Source organism: Heliconius melpomene, chromosome 12, assembly GCF_056956725.1.
Source record: "Heliconius melpomene rosina isolate 202511_hmr_F chromosome 12, ASM5695672v1, whole genome shotgun sequence".
NCBI lineage: Eukaryota > Metazoa > Arthropoda > Insecta > Lepidoptera > Nymphalidae > Heliconius > Heliconius melpomene.
In genome coordinates, this window is record NC_140400.1 from 7,619,053 (window position 1) to 7,636,137 (window position 17,085).

The 17,085-nt window shown below is 32.4% G+C and overlaps 1 protein-coding gene across 1 annotated transcript in view; it reads left to right on the plus strand.

Annotated features, from left to right (window-relative positions):
• Positions 1 to 10,339, plus strand: part of LOC146533701 (metabotropic glutamate receptor 2-like) — a 120,101-nt gene extending 109,762 nt beyond the window's left edge. Inside the window, exons 16-18 of the mRNA XM_085194516.1 lie at positions 5,937 to 6,088; positions 6,960 to 7,074; positions 8,607 to 10,339. Of these exons, the coding sequence (XP_085050642.1) occupies positions 5,937 to 6,088; positions 6,960 to 7,074; positions 8,607 to 8,878 (539 nt within the window). The 3' untranslated portion in view covers positions 8,879 to 10,339. The remainder of the gene's footprint in view (positions 1 to 5,936; positions 6,089 to 6,959; positions 7,075 to 8,606) is intronic.
• The last annotated feature ends 6,746 nt before the right edge of the window (positions 10,340 to 17,085 follow it).

A 17,085-nucleotide genomic window follows, 5' to 3' on the forward strand; every position in this document is an offset into this window, starting at 1 on the left:
AACTAACATACTTAGTAAAACTTGAGTCGGCACAGCTGATGAGTCAACGGCGTGATGTGTCAACAATTAAATGCGTTTTTCTCTAAAACTATTCGCAATTTCGAAATAGTTTAAAAAGCAAATTTTATCTTCGTTGAACGTAGAAAATTAATAAAGTATTTTAAAGGATAAGGATTAATACCATTATGGAAAAATATCCCTCACAATAAAAAATATATTGTAATTACTATTTTAAGACAGAAATATGATCACTACACGTTATCCTTAAAAGATAAAAATATGCTCTCGCGGACTTTTTTGTAGATCTTATTAAGAGGAACAATACTCCAGTACATTTTTTCATGTAGTACTTACCATTAGAGCAGCGCATGCGCGAAAGTGTCTCAACCGGTAGGACTTTATACACATTTATCGTATTTATGTTAATTTACATAAGAATGTACAAATAATAAACTATATATAAACCTTCTACGAAAAACACTCGACTTAATGGCGAAGACCGCATCAAAATCCGTTGGGTGGTTTAGAAGAAGAAGAGTTAGAAACAACAGACAGACACGAAAAGCGACTTTGTTTTATAAGATATAGGACTAGCGACCCTATTGCGGCTTCACCCGCTTTTACTACTGGATTATTCATATAATGTATGTTTGCAAAGCAATTAAGATAATGTGAAAATTAATTAAACCCTAATGCAACCCGCATTTTCGTAGTTTCAATAAGGATTTTCCAATTGTTTTACACAGCAAGGATTTTTAGTAGGTACCGTAATTTTAAATCTGTGCTACTAATCTTTTCAAGTACTTATTAAAATATATTTAAATTACTATTTTTAGATAGTTAAATCACATTAAATAATACATTCAACTCGAATTATCCAATACGTGCAAACGCATCTAAATCTTCGTTGCTATAAAGGCAGGCGGGTTTTTTTTTTTCGAGCTTGTGGTTAATGCTGAAGAGGGTATTCTGTCCCTGATGAAAAGCAAGCACTACGTGGCTGCCTGTGACGAAAATTAAATAGAATGCATCGGCCGGGAATTGAACCCGGGCTGCCCGCGTGGCAGGCGAGCATTCTACCACTGAACCACCGATGCGTGTAAGGCAGGCGGGCGCGGCGGACTCGCTTGTATAAGCTTAATGTCGCGAGGCGCGTTTCGCAGCAAGGATTTTTTGATATTGTAACAACTTCTAAAGTACTTATTAAAATGAAAAACAGAGAAGACAGTTTTGATCTACATTAAATGGCCAACGTAACTAATATACTATTTATATGCTGAGAGTAAGGGATAAGTGAAACTTGACTCGATACAGTTGATGTGTGAACGGCGTGATGTGTCAATAATTAAATGCGTTTTTCTCTAAAACTATTCGCAATTTCGAAATAGCGTAAAAAGCAAATTTTATCTTCGTTTAACGTAGAAATTTAATAAAATATTTTAAAGGATAAGGATTACTACCATTATGGAAAAATGGGATATTTTTCCACAATAAAAAATATATTGAAATTACTATTTTTAGACAGAAATATGATCACTACACGTTATTCTTAAAAGATACGAATATGCTCTCGCGGACTTTTTTGTAGATCTTATTAAGAGGAACAATACTCCAGCACATTTTTTTCATGTAGTATTTACCATTAAAGCAGCGTATGCGCCAAAGTGTCTCAGCGGGTAGGACTTTATACACATTTATCGTATTTATGTTAATTTACATAAGAATGTACAAATAATAAACTATATATAAACCTTCCCTGAGAAATACTTAACCTAATGGTGAAAACCGCATCCAAATCCGTTGGGTAGTTTAGAAGAAGAAGAGTTAGAAAGTTCAGACAGACACAAAAAGCGACTTTGTTTTATAAGATATAGGATAGGATAGGATAGGATAAAAATAAAGGATGTTAATCCATTTATTATACTTGTATATTTTTACGTGAAGCCCTTGAAGTCCACATGATGACAGGCTTTCTCAGGACATAAATTAGAGTCATTTTCAGCTACAAATGGAGACATATATTTTCTTAAAATATACTTGAAAGCATCGTGTTGTTTTAGATGGCTTACGTAAGTAATAGTGAAGTTAGTCTGCAAAACAAATAAAATATTTACTAACGTGTGACATAAATTAAAGCAACATATATAAATAATGCATTGCTCTTATTTTGTTGGCAGGCGCTAAGCCTAAAAATCAATTATCATGAACTTTGATTGCTATGCTTTCATTACAGGCGCTATAAGTAAATGTTCCTAATTGAATCTATTTATTGAAAAATTATAAGAAAATATTTAAAAAATACTAGTTTCGGATTTTTCCCTTTACATACACCCAATTACTTAACCGGATGCTAAATTTCACCATTCTAGGTCATCTGGAACTTGGTTAACATTAAAGTCTATAGGTCAGTCACCCCCCTAAAAATTAACGATTTTTAGACGTCATTATCTAAATAACTGTTTGAGCTGTGTTTATGAAATTTAATGCACGTATACAGGTAGGGGGTCTAAATATTTGAGCCAAAAATAATAGGTTTAAGTGGAATAGTTTTTGAGTTACGAATAGGTAAAAAGTGGCTTCAAATGGTTCGTGTAAAATAACACACGGTGCTGCTCGCCAGTTCTGTTTGTAAAAGAACTTGGCTAACGTGCTCCGCGCGTTTTAAATGTAATATTAACGAAATTATATTTTTCATAATAAATGCAGCGTTGAGTTCCGCTACTCAACATGCAATGCCACAATAATTCAGCGGAAAATGGGGAACGAAAGTCTTAATAGTAACCGAGTGTCTTTGACAACCCACCATAAGGTCTTAAGTGATATACCATTACATTCTTAATTTTCAAATATTTTAAGATTACGTAACTCAACACCATAATATGTATCATTTACCGACTTGTGTGAATGGAGAAGGTTCTCAATTCGACTGTTTTTGTTTTATGTTTGTTACTTCAAAACTTCCGACTGGGTGGACCGATTTTGATGTTGTTTTTTATTTGCAAGCAGGTGCTTCACGTGTGGTACCATTTATTCTAACAATGCGAATGCCATCCATGAGAAAATTATATTATTTTAAGCTATTTATATCCTTTTGTGACCAGAATTAGAGCCCACAACCACCATCCAAACATATTTTAACACAATCAATTGACTTTTATCTACCATTTAGTATAAATCAATCCATGTCTTTTCTGCTTTGTCACATAACGTGAAGCGAATTGTTTTCAGCTGTCACGCTATAAATTTAGTACTTAATACAAGCAATTCGATAGACACCGTCACGTCGTGAAAAGGCAGCCAAAATTGAATACAATTTTATATATATGTAATTTATTTTTTGTATTGCCGTTTGCCAGTTTTTGGAAAGATCGTGTCAAATAGAGGTTTTTTTTTACTAATTGTCGCTTATTGTTAAGACATGGTTTATTGTTAAGACATGGTATTTTAAACTCTCTGCCAGAGAACTCTCTCTTTTGTGTGCCGGAAAATTAAATAAATTTATTTTTCATTTCAATGATTAAAGTAAAAAAGCGCCCATAAAAACTTTTTTACAATTTATTGTATCCTAAAAATTCTGGAAAATAATATAATTATAAGCTTATAGATACCGAGAAAATAACTTTTAACGTTAACAGTTGTTTCCCCCATAACTCCCTTATTGTTAAGATTAGGGTTAGAGGCAAAAAAAAAATCGCATTTTTTTTAAAAAGCAATACAAGTATATTAAAAACGATTAATTAGAAGCCAGTGCAGCTTTCCCACGCTTATGCGGCTTCACCCTTTAACGATCTAATAGCAACAACTGTTACGTTATCTATTAAAGTTTATTAAAGTGCTTAGAATACTCTATTTGAATAAAGAATATTTTGAATTTGAATTACTTTACTTATAACTGGCAAGTTTCACCATGATACAACAATTTGATCAATTATAACTTCTTATATTGTCTGTATTCCGCATTCAGCAGAGTGGGCAGAGGGAACCTGGTGTTATGGACACTCCGTTCCACACTTCCTGCCGAAGTTTTCGAGACATTGCTTATTGATGGTGGAATTCAACCCCGGACTTGCCTTGGCACTAGAGCGAAGAAATAAAAATATTGATAAATAATAATTCCCTTGAGTGGGGATCGAACCCACAACTGTCACGTTACGGTCACACCCTAGTGCCGCTGCGCCAAGACGGTCTGCCAACCTAATACCTAGATGTGTTTTAAAAAGTAGAAATTTTCACTTTTGACTTTGTATTCAATGAATTCAACTCTACATATTTGATAAACATATTTGCGAAAGACTTGTGAAAGACGTCCTGAAATAAAGAAAATAAATCTAAAAGTTTCGTGATCAGAATGAAAATGTAAGATCACAAACTGGTTGTTAAAATTTGATGGCTTACTTTATGGTTGAAATTTTGTCACGTTATTTTATGTTATTGCGACGACTGCTATAAGAATTTGGGAAAAAAATACATATTAACATACTCATATGTTTACCGGAAGCCGTCGTAATGGAGAGGCGAAAGGGTGCGACTGTAGACATCATGGTTGGGGGTTCGACTGCCATTCGGGGGAATGGAATATTACATTATACCTTCAGAATTCGGCGGAAAGTGGGCAACGGAAGGGAACTCAGTCGAAATTAAAAATAAATAAAGTATAAGCTTTCAATTCCGTACTAGATGAGGAGATTAGCGCGTTCAACCGAACTTTATTAAATTAATGTACATAAGTTATATCATAAGAACATTTTTGCTGTTACTTTATAAATACTTGACTTTGACTATATCAATTATATAATTAGGAGTAGGCTGTTATGGCGTAGAGGTACAGCGATTGAATGTAAACGAGACGATCGTGGGTTCGACTCTAGCTCAGGACAAAAAAGGATTTTCATTTCGCCCTGGTAGGAAGACAAAACGCGACGTTGAGTTACGCCAATCAAAACACAATGTCTCAAAAATAGGGTGCGTCGGAAACAGAGAGTCTAAACACTAGGTTCCCTTTAGCTACCCTCCCATATACAGCGTGAAGCTAATAAACCATAATATAATTATAGCATATTCATTGTTTAGAAACTGGTAACATGTGAGTTAACGCCATGACGGCCGTAAAGGGTTATAGCCTTTGAAATTTCAAACAATGTATCATAAACACTCACCGCCAATGAGTCCCGAGACGTTAATTTATGGTGTTAGAAAATTTCTTAGTGTGAACTTTGGACTTAGTTGAGATTACAGACGACCTATAATTATTTTATTACTTTGCTATTAATTAGAAAGATACTCACAATATTGGGAATCTGTATATTTATCATATAGACATATTCTTTTTAGCTTCACACTGTATTCCGCACATATCAGGGTAGGCAGAGCACTTCTTTCCCCATTAGGACAATTCCGTTCCCTACTATTCCATTGTGTGTTGAGTGGCGGGACTCAACGCCGCGCTTTACCTCCTTACCAGAGCGAGTAAATGAAAAGATTAAATATTTCATCACCCCGAAAATACATGGAAATAAATAATAAATTAAGATTAAAAGAGCAAAGAGAAATTAGCAAATTTATGACGCAGACCAATGCAGACCGGCAGCAATAGTTTTCTTTAAATAATTACATTTTTTTTTTTTAATCTATAATATATATTTATAATATTTTAAGACATTCAATTAATTGACATTTTTGTTTGACATTTTTTTTTTCTCTAAGACTATTTTACTGTATGACTTCTATATTACTTTAATTTACAGTTACAATTTTTAATCTATATGTTATTAATACCAATTGTAATTTTATTAGTAGATACATGCTGTGATTGTCTTTAATTGGAAAAGCATTTAGTTTATAAATAGACCTCGATGTAATTTGGCCATGTTGTAATGTTTCTTCTGTTGACGATCCTAAATAAATAAATAAATAAATAAATAAGATTATTTCCACAGGTTTCACAATGTATACGACGTGCGTCATATGGTTGGCGTTCGTTCCTCTGTACTTTGGCACGGCAAGCCACGTCCCTCTGCGGATAACCAGTATGGCGGTGACTATATCGCTGAGCGCGAGCGTGACGCTCGTCTGTTTATTCTCACCTAAGGTATGTTTCACGCTTTACCCCGCATACAGCAGGTTAGGCAGAGGGAACATAGCGTTAAAAAAACCCTTCCTTACGTAATGCCCAATTCTAGAGACATTGTGAGTTGAATGTCTTAATGGGAACGGAGATGTCTTAAAACTAGTTTCTTTCCGCCGTGAAGCAGTACCTCAATTATACCTCAGTCTATCGTCAACTCTCTCAAGCTATGCTATCGTCGCTATAAACTCAAACGTAGATTAATTTATATTGAATACCTGAACGATAATAAGCTTTCGCCGAAACATCAAAGTAAATAATCCTTTAACTAAAGGTCACGATCAAAATGTCAATCCAAATGCACATAGTTTACTCATTTTTATATTATAATCTACAGCAGCCGTCGGGGCGCAGTGGCAGAGCATAGCACAGCCCGTTTGAATACGAATGCTTGTGGGTTCAACTCCTACACGGAGAAATGAGTTATTCATATTTAATTTTCTTCACTCTGGTAACAAATTTGGCGTTAATTTCCGCCATTCAACAAACAATGTCTTGAAAATTGTGCAAGGTGGGCCAACAAATGTCTTGACACTATATTCACCCTACTGTATGCGATATACACAAATAAATGAAACTAAGAAAAAAATCGATAAAATAAAAGCTGTTAAAGTACAATTCACTTTCTATATAAGTAACGCTATAGAAATTGATTCGATTAATTGAGAATAACATTTTCTTGAGGCCATCATGACGCAGTGGAACAGCATGACTGTAAAGTTGATGTTATGAGGTTCGATCCCCACTTAGGGATATTTATTTTGTTTGGTTGCTTTGATAAAAAAAGCTTTCATTCTCCTCGAAAGTAAATTTCAATGTTTCATATTATTTACAGCTATATATAATCTTAATTCGACCGGAACGAAACGTACGGCAGAGCATAATGCCAGTGCGGTACAGCCGCAAACCGCCACCCCTCGCTTTGCCTCATCCACAGATACAGTATAAAAGTAAGTATAGATTATACAATATATGTTATAATATTATATAGTTGAAAATGACGATTGATGATAATGAAGTTTCTTGCCGGCTCTTCTCAGCAGAACTGCCTTCAGAACCGGTGGTAGCTTTTTGTTCATATAACATAACATAATATATTCGACGATTCAAAAGTGCTTATAATAAGTTTATTTGAATAAAGAATATTTTGATTTTTTTTTTTGATACCGGTCAAATGCGAGTTGGACTCGCATACCGAGGATTCCGTACCAATTTCAGGATGTCAACGAGAAGGAGAATTTATATAAATTGACAAACTTAAGTTTGCGAACGTTTGTACTCACTATAATTAAAAGTTTGTAATGACTTTTTTCTATGAAATATTTATAATTTCTAAGTTTTAAGTTTTTTATTTATTTGCACTGCAAGTTCTCATTTCTTGCAAAAATTCATACTTGTAGGTCCACGGAATGTGCCCTATGAGTTTTGATTACATGGTGAATTTCATACAAAATACAGCATGAAAGATACGAGATCTTTTGATTGCGTTGACTTCGAAACTTGGTATCGGATATTATCTGTCTGCGCTATTCGCGAGACATTGGGAGCTTAAGTGGCGAAGACTCTCAGAGCGAGGAATTAAAAATAATTCATTACCCCTAATGGAAATCGAACTGACAACCGTCGTGCTTACATATAGACGCTGATGCGCTATGGGAGACGAAACTATTAAATACTACGAATTACTAAGACTGAGAAAGATAAAATTTGGCGTGTGGGTAGCTTGAACACTGTAGGGAAGCACTAAAAGCGAATTTCTCGAAATTCCTACGGGATCTTGAAAAAAAATGGTTTCCATTTCACGTCTTAAAGTTTTGGGTGACATCTAATAAAATATATAAAAATCAAATATAAATAGACTTTTACATAAAATAATAAATAACGAACCAAACAACTACACTAATGGGTGTTGACACTTGACGTGTGACAGAGGTCACCTTAGTTCTCGTAAATGACGGCTTTTAGTTAGTATAGAATGTGTCAGCTAAAAGCCTTATTATCAAAGGTTAATAAAGAATATTCATATATAACTAGCTAGTTATTCAGCTTGGTAGTGACGCAATCTGACGCGTATCATATCAACATGGGTGTAGGTTCATATTTAAGTACAGCATTTTTTTTTATCTTTAAGAGAGTGGTGGTGGAGAGAATAGAGTGGATATCGGTATAAATATAGCTATGCTATGAAATATAACGCCGCGTTTTGCGTCACCACATGGGAAAAAAATTTTAAAAATTGAAATTTCTCTGCTCTTAAATATCTCTGGTAAAAACCAGAGCAGAAAAAAATAATTAATTAATAAATCCCTGTGTTCAAGTATGAATCAAACCCACAACCATCGCATTTACAGTTAGATGATGTGTTTCTGCACTGCGATGATCTATATTTTAAGAAGGAATCATTATTCTTATACAAAGTAAAGGATTTAATATAGAATATATTATTTTTATAAAAATACCTAAAAATTTAATCGTATTGCAGAACCTGCAAGCGCTGATAAAGGAACGCAAACCGACCCAGCGGATTTCAACAAACTAACCAACGGGCAGACAGTCCAGGCCAAAGACGATGACAAGAACGCCAAAGAAACAACTAAAACTGTTAAAAATAAAGTAGATATCGATAAAATAGAGAGAAATAGAGTAGAAAAGGAAAAATCGATGAAAACTAATAAAGAAAAAGATATAATACATAATAATATCATAGGTAAGGTCGAAGTTTCAACGGATATGAGCAAAAAAGATGTCTTATAGCAACGAGAGTCGTCTAAATCTTTAAACGATGTCGCTAAAAAAAAAAATAATAGTGTTAAAAAGAAAACCTGCTCTTGTAAACTAAGGGAACGTAAACCTATTGTTGTATAATTTGTTTAAATATTTTCTTATTATCACGGTATCCCGCAAATAGCTGCGTAGGCAGAGAATATTTAGTGTTTAAATACTCCGTTTTCCACGAACTGCTTCCTTTTTGAAACGTTACGTGTTAAATGGCGGAATTCAATGCGCTTTCTCTTGTAACTAGAGGTAGGATTTACGTTCAAGAGAAACGGTAGAGATCTAACACTCTATTTACCAATGTATATATAGAAATATAAATATTATATTTCTAAAGACTTGCCGGAATGAATACAGCCATGCTCAAGATTATTTTTGTTTCCCCGGTCTGGTAAGACAATACACGGAGTTTAGTTCCGCTAGTTAACACGCTATCTCCTTCTCTATCTTTCAAAATGCGTAATTCTTGTGAAGATAAAAAAAAATACTTTTAAGATTTAACGAATATTATAAGGAAATGTACAATAACTTTAAGCTTTTTCTATATAAGCTCATATAACTTTTTTGTTTGCACAAAAAAAATGGTGCCACGAATATAAGTTTTCTTAATATAGTAGTTTTGTAGTTGTATTTAAAAAGTGATATTTAAACTAAAATTTAAATTAAAGTTAAGCAATTTCATCGTAATTTGTAAATATTTACTCACATTTTTCAAGAATATTTTTAATTAAATAAAATATCAATCATGAGGTGCAATCGTTTTGTTACAAAATAATTATTATATTGTTTATTATATTTATAATATGTAAATATATAAGAACAATTGTGTATATATATGGGAAAAGACACATAGTGATATTGTATAAAATTGTATGAACATGTAACTACCTAGCCTAAGGAAGTATATAGGGCTAGCACTGAGCCAAGACGACAGGAAGACGGTTAAAATAAGACAAGTAGATTTTAAAATCACTTTAAAAGTAAAGTAATACTATTTATGTATAACATATCATTAAGTGCTATAATAAAAATTGTAGAAGAACATTTAATAGTCTATAATGCAATTGAAATTTTGTACGCAACAGGAATGGAACCTTAGGTCTTTTGGATAGTCTAAGTGCTCTAAAGAATTGATTAATTCTATGGAAATGGTAAAAAAAAATAATGAGGCAAATAGGGCTAAATATATAGGCTATCGCTCTTCGAGAGTAAATGCTGGTACATTTCTTGCGATCTTCAGAATATTTTTATGGAAATAAATATAACGAAATATGCATATAACTTGCAGATTCACTTTGTATCGCGCATATAGCAGAGTAAGCAGAGAGGAACGTTCTCTGCTTGTCATCTAAATTTTTGGCGGAATTTAACGCCGGAAGATACCTTTAAAAATATATATAATTGCTAACTCTGTTTGAAATTCTTTTGTTGTGCATAACATATTATTAGAAGTGAGATGTAAATGTATGCCAAGTTCAATGGTCAGTCCTGAAATTTATTTTTAACAATATAAAATATTTTATAACAACTGAAAATGCCCATTCTTCTTACAACTTGGAGACTTTATTTATGTGTAATATCTGACTTGGCTAGTTTTCAAATTCAAATTCAAATGAATTTACATCGATATAAATGAATGTATTCAAATTCTATTCTATTCAGATTCTATCTTATGAAAACTAGCCAAGTCAGATATTACACATAAATAAAGTCTCCAAGTTATAAGAAGAATGGACATTTTCAGTTGTTATAAAATATTTTATATTGTTAAAAATAAATTTCAGGACTGACCATTGAACTTGGCATACATTTACATCTCACTTCTTTTATCGCTGAAAGCATACGTTTTATTACAGAACTTGGCTTTCATTTTACATTTATGTTTTTGATGGGATATCATTACTTTTTGTACAGAAATTATAAGTAGGAAGGTTCATAATGTAATCAAAATCAAAATATTCTTTATTCAATTTGGCCATTATAAGTACTTTTCCTATAGGAAGCTACTGCGGTAAGAAACTCAATAGTTGCTCTTTTTAAAACATAGTTTAGAATAAGCGCTTCATAGGACATTTCTCTTCGCCGAATAAACCGAGTAGGACACCATTGTGATAATACACTTCTACCTTAATATTGTACAAATCAACTGCAGCCTTTATTTCGGAAGTAGCTCCGTACGTAGTTAAGCAAAGCATGTCTTCTTTAGAAGAATAAGGATTCCCGTTTCGAGCGCTAGTGTAGATACTTAAATCATTCCAGTTACGACATACGTACTCTACTATAGTCTCGCGCAATTTATTAGTTTGTTGTATATCAATACGCTCCAACGAAGAATATGCAATAGCATGGAAGAGACAGCTCCCATCGGGAAGTATTGGAACAATTCGGTGTAAGTTCTTGTTTCAATCACAAGCAATTCTATTGAACGACTCATTGTTCAACATGCCTTGGAAAAAATATGAACAATAAGTTTATTAAGTGTTGACGGTACCAATCTGAATTGATATGATCCCAAGGTCGACTTCGTTCTGCTGTTTCTACAAGTGTTCCTAAAACCAGTAAAATCATGAAACCCAGGCCAAAAATACCATTAAAATATGAGCGCCTTCGTACCATAAAATATATCTAATATAATTAGGTATTTACTTTTTTTATTATAGTCAATAATATTATGTTTTATTACTCTTAAAATTATATTTAATTATATATGAAAATAGATTATATTTATCTATGAATCTCGGCCATAGTTAATATTTTGTTGATTAAATGACAGTTGTCAGATTAGAAAGTAATTAATGTATGCTGCGTTTAGAAATCTGATATATTTATTATTATTATTTTCTAATTTTCTAATTTTATTGGAATAACTCAATACGCAATGCCTCCAGAGTTCAATGGAAAGTGGAGTTACTGAGTGTCTTAACACTAAGTTCCCTCTGTCTACCCCGCTATGTGTGGGATACACCGTAAAGCGGATTTTTTTTTTTTTTTTTATTATTTTATTTTATTATTTTATATTATTATTTTGTTTAAGTAATTTTTAATTTTCTCTTTTTTTTCTTATTGTTTTTATTAACAATTACTTAAATTTTTACTGTTAATAATTACTTTATAATTACTTCTGTTAAGATAGCTTGTAGGCTTACAATGTTTCAAAATAAAAACCAAATCAGCTTCACGCTGTATCCCGCACACAGAAGAGTAGACAGAGAGAACCTAGTGTTAAAACACTCAGTAACTAGTAACCAGTAACCAGTCAGGCTTTACAGTCACACTTTGTGCCCCTGTGCCACGACTGACCTTACAGATAGTATATTATTATTAAATTTTATATATATTTCTATCAGTATAATTATTTTTTAAAAGCTTTTAATTATATAAATTTTTAGTGTATTTTTTCTGTTTTAGGATTCTGTACCTTGAAAGCAATAAAATAGAACCTTTATAGGATCTTATATAGGACTTAGTACTTAAATATTGTAATAATAATTTAATATCAAATACGTTAATCGACTATGCAAATACTGTTAGTATAATAAGTACTAAAATGTTTAAATTATCTATATATATAAAAGGACTTGTCCTCACTGACTGAGGCACGCACAGCCGTAACCGGTGATGGTAGAAACGTTAAATTTGGACAGATGTTTACTTTCGTAATCTGGACATCCAGTAAGAAGGGATTTTGAAAAATTTTAACCCTAAAGGGGTGAAATAGGGGTTGAAAATTTGTATGGAAAAAAATTAAATCGGCACCGATTTTCATAAAATTTGAAATTTAGATTTTTAAAAGTATTTCATTGAACACATGTTTCATGGGTTATTAGAATTCACCCTTAAATAGGCAAGCGAAGCTGCGCGCATCCGCTAGTAATAAATAATAATGAAGGATGTTAATCCATTTATTATATTTTTATATTTTTACGTGAAGCCCTTGAAGTCCACATGATGACAGGCTTTCTCAGGACATAAATTAGAGTCATTTTCAGCTACAAATGGAGACATATCTTATCTTAAAATATACTTGAAAGCATCGTGTTGTTTTAGATGGCTTACGTAAGTAATAGTGAAGTTAGTCTACAAAACAAATAAAATATTTACTAACGTGTGACATAAATAAAAGCAACATATATATAAATAATGCATTGCTCTTATTTTGTTGGCAGGCGCTACACTATAAGTAAATGTTCCTAATTGAATCTATTTATTGAAAAATTATAAGAAAATATAAAAAAAATACTAGTTTCGGATTTTTCCCTTGATATACACCCAATTACTTAACCGGATGCTAAATTTCACCATTCTAGGTCATCTGGAACTTGGTTAACATTAAGGTCTATAGGTCAGTCACCCCCCTAAAAATTTACGATTTTTGGACGTCATTATCTAAATAACTGTTTGAGCTGTGTTTATGAAATTTTATGCACGTATACAGGTAGGGGGTCTAAATATTTGAGCCAAATATGACAGGTTTAGGTGGAATAGTTTTTGAGTTACGAATAGGTAAAAAGTGGCTTCAAATGGTTCGTGTAAAATAACACACGGTGCTGCTCGCCAGTTCTGTTTGTAAAAAAACTTGGCCACGCGCTCCGCGCGTTTTAAATTCTTTATGACGGTAGTATTTTAAACTACACATACAGACGTTAATTAGCATTTAACTGATGTTAAATGTATATTTAATGCCAATTAAAGATTGACGCGTCGTATATAGGTATTTCAGGTTCACGCTGTATCCATCCATGGTAGGCAGAGGGAACGTAGTGTTAAGACACTCCTTTCCCCACTTTCCGCCGAATTATCGAAGCATTACATGTTGAGTGGCGAAACTCAACGCCGCCTTGCCAGAGCGACGAAATGAAAATATTATAAACAATTCATCCCCTCTTGTGGGAATCGAACCCACAACCTGGCGCATTTACAGTCACACGCTTGTACCCGTACCATAAGGTATTTTATAAACTACTACTAGTGTCATAATGAATACTTTAACTTACTACTCATATACTCTCAATAATATTAAACTACTCCTTACAATATAGGTACTCAATAATTCTAAGAAATAATCTTAAGAACTTTTAAAATTGTATAGTCTTCCTTCAAAGTCCCATAGTTGGGCAAATTCTTATATCAAAAAATATATATCTCGTTTAAGATTAAATAACGTAGATAAGAATTATGTTGAGAAATAAATCCATGTATATATGTATGATATAAGTTATATATATGTTATAAAAATGTAAATATTATATTTTATATTAGGTAAGCTACACGTACTTCCTCTCGTCTTTTGCTCGCCCTATATACTTTTAATATAATAAACAGTTTTGATGTTAAATTATGTTTTATTTATTTACTAAAAAGTACTTTTCTTTATCAGAGAAGGAAATGAAAATATGTAACTGAAATGTAATTTCAACACATTGCTCATAAAACTACGAAAATTTTAGCACCAGTGGAACCCGCGACGCGCGGCATGAAAATTCCAATTTAGCGGATTTTGGGAAACGGAAGTATCTTAAAACTACATTCTCAGGTTCCCTTTGCCTACCCTGCTATGAGCGGGATACAGGGTGAAGCTAAAAAAAGTGTGTAACAACCCTTAATAATATAAATGTAATAACCGAAAATAACCGAAATCAACATACATACATATAACCCATAACATCAAAATGCAATCAAAATCAACCAATCTCGATTAACGATTTGGGAACACCATTTATCTATAAATCGGCCACTACAACTTGAACTCCGAGACCTAAGTACTGCCATTATATGCGGAACCATCTATTAATAGAGACTCGTAGCGATGTTATCACCTTAATCTATCTTCGACCCCTCGATCGACTCAAGTATTACGCACCAATAATGTTTCTCCAAGGAAAGGAATATTCCTAATGATATATTAGATTTAGATGAAATGTTGAGTGAAGTAGTACAGCAACACATCGTCTGATTGTAAACGTGATCGTAGTGAGTTCGACTCTGGCGTTGGCGTTTTATTTTACGACAATAATTTTATTATTTACTTTGTTTGAAAAAAAACTTTTTCATTTGTGGGAAAAAAAAATAATAGTAAAGGCTTTTATAGAGTTATTAAAACTGTAGTTTCATTTAAAGTGGTTCTGGCAAAACTCTTCTCTCTTTAAGTCCAGACACTTTAAGTTGCCAATTTAAAACTACTTTAATAAATTTATTTATTAACCTAATGAGGGAAGGAGTGTCTTAATATTACTAGGTTCCCAGAATGACTATGTACAGGATAATGCCTAAAACTTAAAAAAAAAAAGAAAAAAAATCTAAAATGGAACTTGAAATCAACAATTTTCGTATGAGTCACTTAACATCTGTTTCACCATGGTTATTTCTTGTGAGGATATAATTAGAGTTAAAAATTAATTACTTCTCTTAATAATTAACGATATTTAATAAACTCTTGAAGTGTTTTTCTCATCGATAGGTACTTGTGAGTCTTCTTAAAGTTCTATTTTTATGTTTTTGAAGCAAAATCCATATATTCCTACAATCCCTTGATAATAGTAACTAATGTATTAAAAACTAAGTAAGTATTAAGTCTATGAACTTTATCACCTAACTTAATTTCGGAGAAAACCTAGTTTTATCTGTCTGGAGACCTATTTATAAAGGTAAGTCTTTTGTCACGATTTCTGTAGAACTTCTATATAGAATAGAATTATTGTAGATTAGTTGTAGCCCGCAAGTTTATTTGCGGGGGCTTGAAAACGAAAAAAATATTTTTATCTTTTATCTATTATCTATCTTTTTTATAAGTGTACCAAATTTCATACTCCTCCGTCCACGCAATTTTTGTAAAAAGGGGTCTTAAAGTTTTTGTTTCCCATATTAATATATAGATTTTGTATAATACAAAGAAGGCGTTAATTGAATATATTTTTTTAAATAAATTAACGTTTACTTGCAGTCACTATTTCAAATATATGTTTACTTAAATTATTTAATAAAATAAGTTTACTTGAATTATTTAAATTAAAGAAATTAATTACACTCGCTTGCACGCTCGGCTCCGGTGGAACGGGGCAGTGGGCCATGTATCTTCATGCATAGAGCCGGCGTTCATCGATTTATAAGACATCAAAATTACCTAAGTCTATTTCTGTCTTTACCATACCTTACAGACCCCCGATCTTACAAGCTGTATAATTATACAAAATAAGTATTTTACTTATTTCTTCCTATTACCAAAATCGTGTGCCCCCAAAAGGGCCCCAAAGTATTCTAAGACGGCACTTCCTAAGTCCCATTGACAGCAATGTAATCATCAGCTTCTAAGAGATTTATCTTCCTATAGGCTTATCTGAAATAACCAGAGCACCACGAAACAATAGCTGGCGGAGATTCCTTACAAGTCCATTATCATTTGATGAACTTTTGTACGAAGTGACCATTGAATAAGGCTTATTTTAGTTATTTCTATTAAGAGACGACAGTCGCTTAATTTCTATGAGAATATAGAAAATATTTTTTGTTATAATGCTAATGTGATTTTGAGAATATAAAATATTGTAAAAAAATGTATTCCTTTCTTTATAAATGCTTAAATATTATCTTATTAATAAAACGTAGATTTTATAACATACAATATCTTATTATATTGTATTGTAAATTGCATATTATTAACAATTTCCTCGATTAGGTATTTTTAAAATAACAAGATCTTTGATTTTCGCGATTATTACACATTTTAAATTACACTCTTTAATCGGATTAACTGTGAATATACATTTTGGGAAACCCGACGAGTCCATCCATGACCAAGGTCTGCAAAGTGTTGGAAATGTCGGGTTTCTAAAAATGTATACATAATATAGACTATTAGACATTTTCTTAAGTGTGATATAACACTTGAAAAATGTAAAAATAATACTTAACATACGCGATTTATCTGGTTTAGGAGATTCATAAGATTCCGGTTTAAGTGCTAAGATCCAAATATGGCATAATACGTGGCGTAACACAACGTCGCACTTTGTCTTCGTCACTGCGACACGAAAAAATATATGAGTACGATAAAAATAATTTCAACAAAATGGATATGTCTGAAATTACATACAAACAATTACATTAAAATCAGACATGAGTAATGCGCGACGTCTTATTCCGGAACAACAAATGGTTCGCGAACGATAAATGATCACTTTCTTCTGGAA